Source organism: Triticum urartu, chromosome 7 (assembly GCF_003073215.2).
Source record: "Triticum urartu cultivar G1812 chromosome 7, Tu2.1, whole genome shotgun sequence".
Classification (NCBI taxonomy): Eukaryota; Viridiplantae; Streptophyta; class Magnoliopsida; order Poales; family Poaceae; genus Triticum; species Triticum urartu.
In genome coordinates, this window is record NC_053028.1 from 262,357,023 (window position 1) to 262,370,988 (window position 13,966).

General features: G+C 49.9%; 2 protein-coding genes across 5 annotated transcripts; one reads left to right on the forward strand and one right to left on the reverse strand.

Moving 5' to 3' along the window:
- Positions 1-7,684: 7,684 nt before the first annotated feature.
- Positions 7,685-9,162, forward strand: LOC125525789 (spermidine synthase 1-like). The gene is made up of 2 exons (XM_048690801.1): positions 7,685-8,619; positions 8,723-9,162. The coding sequence occupies exons 1-2, from the start codon at positions 7,841-7,843 to the stop codon at positions 8,916-8,918; spliced, it is 975 nt and encodes a 324-aa protein (XP_048546758.1). The 5' UTR covers positions 7,685-7,840; the 3' UTR covers positions 8,919-9,162.
- A 606-nt stretch (positions 9,163-9,768) lies between these two features.
- On the reverse strand, positions 9,769-13,026 carry LOC125525787 (probable protein S-acyltransferase 7). 4 transcript variants are annotated; one of them, XM_048690799.1, is made up of 6 exons: positions 12,870-13,026; positions 12,517-12,728; positions 11,768-11,950; positions 11,145-11,450; positions 10,620-10,853; positions 9,769-10,533 (listed from the first exon to the last, which is right to left on the reverse strand). In XM_048690799.1, exons 2-6 carry the CDS (start codon positions 12,628-12,630, stop codon positions 10,090-10,092), a joined length of 1,281 nt encoding a protein of 426 aa, XP_048546756.1. In that variant the 5' UTR covers positions 12,631-12,728; positions 12,870-13,026; the 3' UTR covers positions 9,769-10,089. The 4 variants fall into 4 exon arrangements, with proteins under 4 accessions (XP_048546756.1, XP_048546754.1, XP_048546755.1 ...); XM_048690797.1 differs by having other exon boundaries at positions 12,517-12,732; positions 12,870-13,025; XM_048690798.1 differs by having other exon boundaries at positions 12,517-12,776; positions 12,870-13,025.
- Between the last annotated feature and the right edge of the window lie 940 nt (positions 13,027-13,966).

A 13,966-nucleotide genomic window follows, 5' to 3' on the forward strand; every position in this document is an offset into this window, starting at 1 on the left:
GCCTTAAGAAGGCTAGCACAAACTGGGATACAGATCGAAAGAGGCGCAGGCCTCCTGCCTGGGATCCTCCTAACTACTCCTGGTCGTCGTCAGCGGGCATCACGTAGTAGTAGGCACCTCCGGTGTAGTAGGAGTCGTCGTCGACGGTGGCGTCTGGCTCCTGGGCTCCAACATCTGGTTGCGACAACCAGGAAGAAAGGAAAGGGGGAAAAAGGGGGAGAAAGCAACCGTGAGTACTCATCCAAAGTACTCGCAAGCAAGGAGCTACACTACATATGTATGCATTGGTATCAACTGGAATAAGGCTAATATGTGGGCTGGACTGCAGAAAGCCGGAATAAGAGGGGGATAGCTAGTCCTTTCGAAGACTACGCTTCTGGCAGCCTCCGTCTTGCAGCATGTAGAAGAGAGTAGACTGAAGTCCTCCAAGCAGCATCGTATAGCATAATCCTAACCGATGATCCTCCCCTCGTCGCCCTGTGAGAGAGCGACCACCGGTTGTATCTGGCACTTGGAAGGGTGTGTTTTATTAAGTATCCGGTTCTAGTTGTCATAAGGTCAAGGTACAACTCCAAGTCATCCTGTTACCGAAGATCACGGCTATTCGAATAGATTAACTTCCCTGCAGGGGTGCACCACATACCCCAACACGCTCGATCCCATTTGGCCGGACACACTTTCCTGGGTCATGCCCGGCCTCGGAAGATCAACACGTCGCAGCCCCACCTAGGCACAACAGAGAGGTCAGCACGCCGGTCTAAACCTAAGCGCACAGGGGTCTGGGCCCATCGCCCTTAGCACACCTGCATGTTGCGTACGCGGCCGGAAGCAGAACTAGCCCCCTTAATACAAGAGCAGGCTTACGTTCCAATCCGGCGCGCGCCACTCAGTCGCTGACGTCACGAAGGCTTCGGCTGATACCACGACGCCGGGATACCCATAACTACTCCCGCGTAGATGGTTAGTGCGTATAGACCAAATGGCCAGACTCAGATCAAATACCCAGATCTCGTTAAGCGTGTTAAGTATCCGCGAACACCGACCAGGGCCAGGCCCACCTCTCTCCTAGGTGGTCGGAACCTGCCCTGTCGCTCCGCCTCAAAACTCCACTCGCGGGTGCTCCTCAAGCCGACCCGTCTTTAGTCACCACATGTATCATGTATAAAGTATATAGTATATACCCGTGATCAACTCCCGAGTGATCACGGCCCGATAGTATAGCATGGCAGACGGACAAGGATGTAGGGCCACTGATGATAAACTAGCATCCTATACTAAGCATTAGGATTGCAGGTAAAGGTAACAACAGTAGTAGCAAGGGCAGGCTATGCATCAGTATAGGATTAACGGGAAGCAGTAACATGCTACACTACTCTAATGCAAGCAGTATAGAGAAGAGTAGGCGATATCTGGTGATCAAAGGGGGGGCTTGCCTGGTTGCTCTGGCAAGAGAGAGGGGTCGTCAACTCCGTAGTCGTACTGGGTAGCAGCGGCGTCGGTCTCGGTGTCTATCGAGAGAAGAGGGGGGAGAAACAATAAATATTTAAGCAAGCATATGCATAGTGATGCATGACATGACAAGTAACGGCGTTAGAGGTGCCCTATCGCGGTAGTAGGTGATACCGGTGAAGGGGGATAACATCCGGGAAAGTATCCCCGGTGTTTCGCGTTTTCGGACCGGTGAAATAGAGGGGGAAAGTTGCGTGTTCGCTATGCTAGGGATGCGTGGCGGATAAACGGGCTGCGTATCCGAATTCGTCTCGTCGTTCTGAGCAATTTTCATGTTGAAAATATTTTAATCCGAGTTACGGATTAAAAGATATGATTTTCTAAAGATTTTATTAATTTCTGGAATTTAATTAATTATTTAAATTAATTCAAAAAACAGATTAATGACATCAGCATGATGTCATGCTGACATCAGCAGTCAACAGAGTTGACTTGGTCAACCTGACCAGTGGGTCCAGTGGGACCCACCTGTCATACACTGTTTATGTTAATTAGGGTTTAATTAACCTAACTAATTGATTAGATTAATTAACAGTAGTTAATTAGGTTAATTTATCATTGGGTTAATTAACCTTAATTAGTTAATTTAATCAGAATTAAATAAGTTAACTAATTAGTTAATTAATTAATTAATTATTTTTATCATTAATTATTTATTTATTTAGGTATTTTTTTTAATTCCTTTGTTTTTTTTTAATTTGTTCTGGAGGCGGGGCCCTCCTGTCATTGGCCCAGAGGGGCTTTGCGGGTTTCGGGCGCACCGGCGCGTGGGCGCAGGGGGGCTATGGGGCGCCCGTTAGCGGGCGGAGCCCATGACCTAGTGCAGCAGGGCGTCGGCCAGGGGAGACGCCGGTCGCGGCGGCCAGAGCGGCCGGAGACGGGGCGTCGACGGAGAGCGGTGGCCGCGGGCGCGGGCCAGCAGCGCGATTGGGGCAGCGGAGCCGTGGCAGCACGGCACGAGGAGTGCCGCGGGTCGGATGGCCGCCGGAGGTGCAGCGGGAGGCGCCGCCAGAGTGGGGGTGCGGGGGGGAAAAGGCCAGGACGGGGCAGGCCTCGTGGCCAGGGAGCAACGGGCGGCCGACCACGGCGCGGGCGCACGGGGCACGGCCCGGACATGCCGTAGGAGAGGGGGGTTCAGGGCGCGGTGACCGCGGGTGGGGCGTGGTGGCTGCGACGCACGAGCGCACACGCGGCCACGTGAGTGCGTGCACAGGCACGGGACGGCGCCGGCGGCGCGTAGGCAGGGCAAGTGGGAGCAGCAGCGGGGGTCCTCACCGGAGTTCGTGGGGGCTAGGCAACGGGGGTTGAGGAGGAAGATGGCGACGACGACGTAGAGGAGGTAGGCCGGCGAGGTGGCGTCTTGGTGCGGGGCGGGGTCGGCGAGCTCCGAGGCACCCGCGTGCGGTCGTCGCGGCGAGCGAGGGTGAGGGGTCGGAGACGGGTGGCGCCGGCTTCAGGTGGGGGGGGGTCGCGCGAGGGGGAGGGCAAGCAGTCCGGCGGGGGGGCTCCGGGCGCCGGCGTCGGCGTGCGGGGGCGAGGGGATCGGGAGTTCCCGATCCAGATCCAGGGGGGAGTGGTGCGAGTGGGGTGGGGGTGAGCTAGGGTTTCGGTCGTGGGGGGGGATAAGGGAGGCGTGGGGGGGCCGGCTGGGCCATGGGGTGGGCTGGCCCGTTCGGGCGGCTGAGGCCAGCTGGGCCACTTGGCCCAGCGGGGGGGGCTTTCTCTTTTTTTGTTAGTTTAGTTTGTTTTCTTTTATTTATTTTCCTTTTATGTCTTTATTTATTTTAAAATACTTAGGCAGTCTATAAAATTGTGTTTATTACACCATATTGACCTATGTAAAATATGGCATCTCCCGAACACTTTTGTTTTAAATTTTGAAAAACTTTTATTGTTTGCTTTGATTTTGAAATTTGAATTCGAATGGGATTGAATCATCGCGAGGTTTACAACAGTAAGAGTGGTGACGAGGCATCATTAGCAGAGGTTACTGTAGCTTGATTATCCGGGCGTTACACTATGGCTAACGGTTTAGCAATAAAGTAAAGTAAATACATGACGTTTATGTTGACACGCAGGTCATAAATAAATTAAGACAACTCCTATGGCTCCTGCCGGTTGTCATACTCATCGACATGCAAGTCGTGATTCCTATTACAAGAACATGATCAATCTCATACATCACATATATCATTCATCACATCCTTTTGGCCATATCACATCACACGGCATATGCTGCAAAAACAAGTTAGACGTCCTCTAATTGTTGTTGCAAATTTTTACATGGCTGCTATAGGTTTCTTAGCAAGAACGTTTCTTACCTACGCAAAAACCACAACGTGATATGCCAATTTCTATTTACCCTTCATAAGGACCCTTTTCATCGAATCCGATCCGACTAAAGTGGGAGAGACAGACACCCGCTAGCCACCTTATGCAACTAGTGCATGTCAGTCGGTGGAACCTGTCTCACGTAAGTGTACGTGTAAGGTCGGTCCGGGACGCTTCATCCCACGATGCCGCCGAATCAAGATAAGACTAGTAACGGCAAGTAAATTGACAAAATCGACGCCCACAACTACTTTGTGTTCTACTCGTGCATAGAAACTACGCATAGACCTAGCTCGTGATGCCACTGTTGGGGAACGTAGCAGAAATTTAAAATTTTCTACGCATCACCAAGATCAATCTATGGAGTCATCTAGCAACGAGGGAGGAGTGGATCTACATACCCTTGTATATCGCGCGCGGAAGCGTTCAAGAGAACGGGGTTGATGGAGTCGTACTCGTCGTGATCCAAATCACCGATGACCGAGCGCCAAACGGACGACACCTCCGCGTTCAACACACGTACTGTTGGGGAAGACGTCTCCTCCTTCTTGATCCATCAAGGGGGAAGGAGAGGTTGATGGAGATCCAGCAGCACGACGGCGTGGTGGTGGAAGCAGCGGGGATCTCGGCAGGGCTTCGCCAAGCTCAGCGAGAGGGAGAGGTGTTACGAGGGGAGAGGGAGGCGCCAGGGGCTAGGGTGCGGCTCCCATGCGCCTCCCCACTATATATAGGGGTGGAGGGGGCTGGTTTCTTGCCCTCCAAATCCATTGGGGCGTTGGCAAAGGTGGGGGAAAGAAATCCCATCATTTCCCTTCCCCACCGATTGTTATCCCCCCTTTTTAGGGATCTTGATCTTATCCCTTCGGGATATGATCTTATTCCTTCTAAGGGGGGATCTTGGTGCGCCTTGACCAGGGGTGTGGGGCCTTGCCCCCACTACCCACGTTCATGTGGGTCCCCCCGTGCAGGTGGGCCCCACTCCGGAACCTTCTAGAACCTTCCCGGTACAATACCGAAAAATCCCGAACATTTTCCGGTGGCCAAAATAGGACTTCCCATATATAAATCTTTACCTCCGGACCATTCCGGAACTCCTCGTGACATCCGGGATCTCATCCAGGACTCCGAACAACTTTCGGGTTACCGCATAGTAATATCTCTACAACCCTAGCGTCACTGAACCTTAAGTGTGTAGACCCTACGGGTTCAGGAGACATGCAGACATGACCGATACGACTCTCCAATCAATAACCAACAACGGGATCTGGATACCCATGTTGGCTCCCACATGTTCCACAATGATCTCATCGGATGAACCACGACGTCGAGCATTCAATCAATCCCGTATTCAATTCCCTTTGTCCAGCGGTATTGTACTTGCCCGAGATTTGATCGTCGGTATCCGATACCTTGTTCAATCTCGTTACCGGCAAGTCTCTTTACTCGTTCCGTAACACATCATCCCGTGATCAACTCCTTGGTCACATTGTGCACATTATGATGATGTCCTACTGAGTGGGCCCAGAGATACCTCTCCGTCACACGGAGTGACAAATCCCAGTCTCGATTTGTGCCAACCCAACAGACACTTTCAGAGATACCCGTAGTGCACCTTTATAGCCACCCAGTTACGTTGTGATGTTTGGCACACCCAAAGCATTCCTACGGTATCCGGGAGTTGCACAATCTCATGGTCTAAGGAAATGATACTTGACATTTAGAAAAGCTTTAGCATACGAACTACACGATCTTTGTGCTAGGCTTAGGATTGGGTCTTGTCCATCACATCATTCTCCTAATGATGTGATCCCGTTATCAACGACATCCAATGTCCATGGTCAGGAAACCGTAACCATCTATTGATCAACGAGCTAGTTAACTAGAGGCTTACTAGGGACATGGTGTTGTCTATGTATCCACACATGTATCTGAGTTTCCTATCAATACAATTCTAGCATGGATAATAAACGATTATCATGAACAAGGAAATATAATAATAACCAATTTATTATTGCCTCTAGGGCATATTTACAACAAAACTAAAACTAAAACCCTAAACTATCCTATACTTCACGGTGATCTCGTAGCCAATGCTGGGCTGGTCGGCTCCTCCTCCTCTGTCATCATCGCCTGACCCGTCGTCGGAGTCGGGCTTGGGGCGATGAAAGGTGGTGGCGCGGTGGCTGGGCTTCCCAGCGGCCTCCTAATGCTCGCGGATGATCCTCTCCACCTCCTCCTGCGTCGTGCGCAGTGCAGTCGCGGCCACCGAGGATGTGGGTTGGGGGAGAGGGCAGCGATCTCAGCGAGGAACTATTCCTCGCCGTACCTGGCTATCTCCCTGTTGAGGCGGCGAAGACGGTGCTTGGCCGTCTCCGACGTCATCACGGAGCGGTTCAGGGTCCGCCATTATGTGTGGCGCGCGGGACGTCGAAATCCGTGAACTGGGATTGGCCCACGACGTTGCGCCGGTCTCATCGGCGCTGCTCCCGATCAGTGTACTCCTTCGTCGTCATGGTGCTCTAGGACAACGACGAGGAGGAGCCGCTGCAGGGGTAGTGCAGAATGCTCCCGCGTGCCTTGGGCAGGGACGGCGGCGACGAACGACGCTCCTCCTTGACGATGCGGCGAGGTAGCGGCGAAAGGCGCTCCACCTTTACGACATGTCGTGTCGGTGGCGAGAGCCGCTCTTCCTTCACGCGGCGTTCAATTTGGACACTGCTGCTGGGCGACGATGGAGAGCGTGGATGGGATGCCGGCTCCGACTTCATGGGAAGGAGCGCCCCCAGTGGCGGAGCCGGGTGTTGGTGTGGGCAACAGATCGACGGAGCATCAGCTCCATCTGCTCCTCGAACTCCGCGTCGGTGTCGGCGTAAACCTAGCCCGACACCGCTGGCGTGGACTTCGGTGGCGACTGCTTGTCCTCCTTGCCCCTGCAGGAGATGACGATCTCCTCTCGCGTCGAGTCACCGCCAGCCGACGAGGACGACAGCGTCTCCACGAGTCGCCAGATCCTGCACCAGAACCGCCTGCCAGCATTGACGCCCAGGACTTGCCCATCGTCAAAGATGTGGAGAAGGGTGCGACGAGGAGGAGAAAGAGGAAGGAGGAGGATGTGATGTGGACGGCGCCGGAGCGCGGCTTAAATAGCCGCGACTAGGCCATGCGAAGGGCCGGTCAGCCGCTTCAATGCGGCGCAACGGCCAGAGTTGGTTCCTCGGGAACCTGCTCCGCATTGAAGCGGTGGCTGCCGAGAGGCCACATCGGTCAGTGCCGCCCTCCCTCTGGTCACATTGCGGCATCAATGCCGGCTTCCGCGTGCTGTGGGCTGACATGAGTGCGGCGTGGTAAGCAACACGTGCATCGAAAGGAAAGCGCGGGAGGGGCATGTGACGGGTTCTTGTTGGGTCAGGACGGTCAAAAACGGGCTTGAGAGCGGCCAGGACTCCCACAAACCTCCTCCATTTTTGTCTCTGGTTTGCGAGAGAAATCGCATCCAGATCGCCCCGCGAACCGATACAGGTCGACGTTGGATGGCTTCCGTGATCCGGACAACACGGTCCAAACAAATTTTTTTTAAGGGATACACGGTCCAAACAGTTGGAAAAGACTTACGCATCCGACTTAAAGATACCCTAAGAATATAGCTGGCCAAATGGGCTGGGCTAACCAGGCTGACCCGTGAGCGCCGGCACGGCCCACCATGAATCACGCATGACACAGGCTAAACGGGCCGGGCCTGGCACGCGGCACGCCCTGGGCCGTGTTTGGGACGGAAAGCAGTGGGTGGTCCCACGTTGACACGCCCCCAGAATATCAGCCGGGTGCTTTTCACGCGGAGGCAAAAGCGAAAACCCTAAAGCCGCCGCCCACACATCCCAAGGAATAAAACCCCAAGGCCGCGGCTGACATCCCTCCAAGCTTACACCTAGCCGCCGCCGCCGACGAAATCCACCCAAGCCGCCGAGCTCGTCTCGCCGTCGTCGCGCTCTAGGCTTTTGGGATGGAGGCCGAGACGGCGGCGAAGAGGGCGCGGGAGAACGAGGGCGCTGCGGCGGCGGACGGAGCCGGGGAGCAGGCGGGGATCTCCGCCGTCATCCCCGGATGGTTCTCCGAGATCAGCCCCATGTGGCCCGGCGAGGCGCACTCGCTCAAGGTGGAGAAGGTCCTGTTCCAAGGCAAGTCGGACTACCAAGACGTGCTGGTTTTCCAGTCCTCCACCTACGGGAAGGTGCTCGTCCTGGATGGGGTGATCCAGGTGACCGAGAGGGACGAGTGCGCCTACCAGGAGATGATCACCCACCTCCCTCTCTGCTCAATCAAAGACCCCAAGAAGGTCCTGGTCATCGGGGGCGGGGACGGCGGCGTTCTGCGTGAGGTCTCGCGGCACTCCTCGGTGGAGCAGATCGACATCTGCGAGATCGACAAGATGGTGGTCGATGTGTCCAAGCAGTTCTTCCCTCATCTGGCCCTCGGGTTCGAGGACCCTCGCGTCTCCCTGCACATCGGCGACGGCGTCGCCTTCCTGAAGAATGCTCCAGAGGGCACCTACGATGCGGTTATCGTCGATTCCTCCGACCCAGTAGGCCCTGCCCAGGAGCTGTTCGAGAAGCCGTTCTTCGAGTCCGTCTCCAGGGCTCTGCGTCCGGGCGGGGTCGTCTGCACCCAGGCGGAGAGCATATGGCTGCACATGCACATCATAGAGGATATCGTCACCAACTGTCGCCAGGTTTTCAAAGGCTCGGTGAACTACGCATGGACTACGGTGCCCACATACCCAAGGTACGCACCACTGATCCTTCCTGTCTATGTGACCGAAGTCGGTTTTCCTTTCTTTAGCCACCGAGTTTATGATTCAGCTTATGATTCTTGGTTGTTGTTGCAGCGGAGTGATAGGTTTCATGCTCTGCTCCACGGAGGGGCCTAGTGTTGATTTCCAGCACCCTGTCTTCAGCATTGAAGAGGACGAATACTCCACAAAATCCAAGGGGCCGCTCAAGTTCTACAATTCTGAGTTCCACACTGCATCGTTTTGTTTGCCATCATTTGCGAGGAGGGTCATTGAGGCCAAGGCTAACTAGATTCTCATGAAGATGGTCACTGGAACCAAGGCCAACTAGAATAACTGGTTTGGTTTCAATTTCACACTGGGAGCAATCTGTCTGAGCGTAGACAGAGGAAAAGCCCCCCCTTTTTTTATTAACTTGCAATAAGCCCACATGGAAATTATTGGTACCTGTGATTCTGTCTGCTGTATGTCTCAGGTTGTATTTCCTGGTTACCTGGTGGTATGAGAACCTTCTGAATTTAGTTTTTTGCCCTGCAGTTTTCTTATCTTATCTTATGCTTCCTCTGTATCAAAATGTCAGTTCCTTCCTTCAAGCGTTTTTTTTTTTTTTGCAAAAACTGCCATCCATTGGATGGAGATCGTGTGATTCATGGGGGTTCGCTGGCAAAACGTCCCTGGGGAACGTCACACAGAATTTAGTAAAAACAACACCAAGCATTACTAGGTACATTTCACAGTTCAACACCGCACTGAATGATTAAATTGGTTACATTTTTGGAATCAGACCCTGCCTTGTGGACACAACACGGTTGGATTTTTGAATCAGAGGAAGACTTTGTTAATTATATATGCTTGTGTGATGTCTTAATAGGATATCCCCAACTACTTTACATCAAAAAACATAAATAAGAGTGCTATAGGAGTGCATGTTTAACGTAGCAACATGGCTGTTGGGGTTGGGGTGGGGTGGGGAGAAGCATTTCCTAACATATCATGAACAACCTGAAATTACATTTTGTACTCTCTTTGCTCCAAGATGTTAGCAAACGAAGCGAACATTCGATATTTGATGAATCCACTAGGCAGCTTAATTGTTACTCCCTCCGTTCATAATATAAGACGTTTTTGCAGTCCAACAGAGGTAGTATAAGTTACAGTACAACTCAAGTAAATGTGATAACTGTGGCACACACAAACGTACGCAACCTACAACATATGAATTAACAGGTACAGTCCATATCACTAGCAGTACAACCCATTCTAAACCAAGATGGATCCAGTGAAACCATCCGGTCCATCAATTCGTGTTCCATCATGCCTATATTGCTAATCAGTTGATCTACAAATAACACCTAGATTAAGCCAAAATAAGGAATCTGTTCTACCATTTGCCCTACTTTCTTTTTTTCTTTCTGAGCTATGCCGCTCTGAGCTAGGGATAGAGGGTTTGTGAGGTAAGTGCCTTAAGGATTATCATTTGTATGCCGCACAGTCTTTTTCCTCTCAGTGAACTTGTTGTCCATGCCAAACTCTTCTGCAAACGTCTCGATGTCAGATGCAATTTCAGAGCAACCCTTTCGACCGACAAAATGTGGGGGTTCTGTGCCGCATCGCTCAAGCCCCATAGAACTGCCAATCTGGCTGTGTAAGTCCTCCATGTCTTCTGCACCCACAGCTTGCCTCTTCGTGCCCATCTCAAGGTCCACGCTCATCTTCGGCGGGCTTAGGACCCGCCCCATGCTAAGCGTTGAGGCGAAGGCTGCAAAATCCTCGTTAGCTTTAGCCCTGAAATTGTTTCTGGAGCTGGGAATCCTTGAGCATAGGATCTCGATGAAATTTTGGACCAGCCCACGGTTGTAAGGATTGCTTCTCCTATCGTAGCGGTACCGGAAGTTCTCATAAGTAGTCTGCAATAATTATTCCTTGGATTAGCATTGCACATAAACTGCAAAGACAACCAACTGTTACTACATCTACTGGACAAAAACCTGACCTGATTGGTGGAAATCAAGTAGAGGTGGAATGAGGTCAATCCTCCGACAAACCACACAGCAACGAATGTGTATAACATGAGAATGGCGGAGATGGGCGACTTCAAGATAGCTCTACCAAATGTGCACTCATGGGTGTCCATTATTTTCCCAATGTTGACCCAGCAGAATGTGAACACGTATATGCATAGCACAGTTGCTGAAGATACAAACATAAGGAAGAAGCGGTAGTTTCTCTGCAGGAAAGGAAAATCCAAAATGAGTAACATGTATGGTAATTGTTTATTATGGTGCACATATGTCCCCTTCAACATTAAGAGAAAGCATATATTTAATTACATGTGTCCCCATTCTTCTTTTTGTCCAATTTCTTTAACATAATTTAGACTTAGCATGACTACTGCTGCCTCAGCAATCCAGAAAATCTTACAGAAGTAAAACCCTCAACAGAAAGTAATTACTCATTTTTTTTCTAATAGAAATCCTTATGTGATTGATGATCTTGCTAACACAAAAATAATGCATACCTTTCCAATACACTGCCCTACCCAAGGACAGTGGTGATCAAAACGTTCGACACAGTTATTGCAGATTGAGCAATGGGAGCACCTTGGTGGACGATAAAGCATACATGTATGGCAATATTTGACCTTAACTAAAACACCATTGACAATAACATCCTTGGTGAGTGGTAAACCAGCTGAGCCATGTTGACCACCTGGCCAATCTGATAAGTTGGAGGATTCACCAATGTCTTCTGGTTCCGGAGGATGAGAATTACGCGGAACAATTCCAGGATCACGTCCAGACGTGAGAAGCAGAAGAACGAGAATCTGCATAACAGAAACAAAAATTGATTAGTAATCTTGTCAAGCTACAGTTACAAAATTGCGGACACGACAGCACCTCTGGTTCAATACATAAAAACACAAATGGTTACATTCTCTGCTAAGCAACTGTGGCATAACTTGACATGGTAGAAGCCAACACAAAGCATTTCAGTTCTTAAAACAGATTTGTGAGATAAGGTATTGATGATCCATATGATGCATTTGCAAGGCCGAAGGGATGGCTACAAAATTTCCAAAACAGAATAGAGAAAGGCATGAATGTGCACACAGCTAACTGGATGCACATCTCGTTAACTTACATATGCTGTAAAGATGATAGATACAGATGCCACCCAACCTCCAATTTGATTTTGGTACCCATGGGCAAGCTGTGGAGAAACAACGGCAGCAAAGATGATCACTGGGATGACAATTAAACATACTGTGGCTATGAGTGACCTCACATCAGGCCCAAAAATAAGTCTCCCTCCAAGAAAAAATATCTGCAGGGACATATAAAGAACACCCTTAAGATGAAGATAGTACCATAAATGCTATTGAATTTAAAACTTAAGAATATAAGACAATGAAGTTATGATAAACCGCCGTTTCCCACTATTAAGCCCGTCCAGTGCATTTCTAATCACAGTGAAGTTGTACAGATGTGGATAAACTCCAGAATATGTTCAACAGTTGAAGGAAACAAACTGTCGGTGCATTTTTTCGATAAAAAACTGTCGGTACATTGAGATAAAAGCAATATGAGTTTGTTTTTCGAAATGAGAGGGCTCATGAAATGTACAGCTAAGTAATGAACAGCCACCACAATACTGAATCACACACTATAAATCAACCCAAAGTCCTAAAATAATATGGTTCAAACCTTAAATCCACAATTCCCGTACATCAGAGCAGGTGCTCAGACGCCATTACGGCTCCAACCACTCATGGCCCCATCTTTTAAAATCGCTAAGAAAAAGAGAACACGATGCAATTCCTGAGTTCCTGCCCCACTAGTTAGTGCTACTGCACAATCACAAACCCAGAATAAAGGGCAAGAAATCCTCACATTGCTCCCTTTCCACGCCTGGTACACGCGCCGCGGCGGCGCCGCATCGGCCTCCATGATCCGACGGTTGGAGTCGGACAGCTGCTGCACCTTCCCCTGCATCCTCCCCTCCATCCACCTCAACCCAGACGCTCCCTGTTCCGTTCACCAAAGCACCCCCGCTGGCCGTTGCACCCGCCAGCCCCAGAATCTTGAGAAACCCTAAGCCAAGTCTGACTAGTCGCAACTTCAGAAATCAAGCGAAATGAAAGCTACACCGGCTGCAAGAACAAGCAGGCGGTTCTCACGGATCCCAGCACGAGAAGGGGAGATGCCCGGATAAAACGAAACAGCGGGAGACGGCGAGTCCGCACCTGGGAAGGAGGGTCGACGGCGACAGGAAGCTTCCCGGGAATCAAGGGGGGCGAGAGGATGGGGGCGCGTGGTGATGTCACCTTGGGATCCCAAGAAGGCGAGTGCTTGCTCGCTGAGAAGAAGAGTGGAAAAGTTTCAGTCCGAAGAGACTGTAGACTGTAGTGGTATCTCTTTTACAAACTAACACCCTGGCATTGTTTTAATCTTACAAATAGCCTCCGTTCATGTTCCCGTATTTAAATATCCTACTACTAGACGTCCTAAGGCAGGGTAAAACATTTGATAGGAGCGAAGTGAGTCTAGATCAGATGGTTGGATTCCTTATTTCAGGATGTTCAGCGATGTTTATTCAGTGGGAGTAGATGTTTCTGTTGACTACAAGATGTTTGTAGTGGCTTTGTCAATCTCAAAATAATGTGTCGGCAAAGTCCCCCAGATGCTTATAGAAATATGATGTGCATTCATAGAGATGAGTGCATATATGCATATGTGAGCGACTTCGATTGTATTGAATTAGAAATAATCATTTGATAGAAACATGTCCCTGCTGAAAGTTGAAGGTAAGGATATTAAACCAATAAGAATAATCCGAAAGAAATACGTCTGATGTTCTGTCTTTGTTTTTTCTTTTATCTGATCGTTTATGACTGGTTCTTTTGCTCCACGACCGATCATGAATTTGTAAATTGCCATATTTCCACTTTTTTGATAAATATTAATTTGAATGATTGCAAGAGAGCAAAAAAAAAAACTTACCTGAAAAGAAAAAAAAGGAAAAGAAGAATGAAAAATCAGGGAAGATAAGCTAGAAAAAAACTGCAAACTTGTTGGCCTTCCTGAGACACTGCATCTTCAATGAAAAAGGGCATCGTGTGGAAGCTTTGGTAAACATTGGCACACGCATCCCAATCCAATTCGATTTGACAAATCACCAAAATAGCTTCCGAGCCTTTTTTTTCATTACTATTCCTTTTTAGGAAAAATTATTACAAATCGCCAAAATAGCTTCCGAGTCTTTCGATTTGACAAATTGCCAAAATTTGTTTTTGGTTGTAGTCGAGTTTGTTTTTCATTCATCTAAAAAAGTTTGTTTTTC

Bases quoted from the DNA above. Each gene is read 5' to 3' on its own strand.
- LOC125525789 (XM_048690801.1), top strand. From the start codon at position 7,841: ATGGAGGCCGAGACGGCGGCGAAGAGGGCGCGGGAGAACGAGGGCGCT. The intron at 8,620-8,722 runs GTACGCACCACT...TTGTTGTTGCAG, and splicing joins ACGGTGCCCACATACCCAAG to CGGAGTGATAGGTTTCATGC.
- LOC125525787 (XM_048690799.1), bottom strand. From the start codon at position 12,630: ATGGAGGGGAGGATGCAGGGGAAGGTGCAGCAGCTGTCCGACTCCAAC. The intron at 11,951-12,516 runs GTGAGGATTTCT...ATGTCCCTGCAG, and splicing joins AGGCGTGGAAAGGGAGCAAT to ATATTTTTTCTTGGAGGGAG. The intron at 10,534-10,619 runs GTCAGGTTTTTG...TAATTATTGCAG, and splicing joins ACTTGATTTCCACCAATCAG to ACTACTTATGAGAACTTCCG.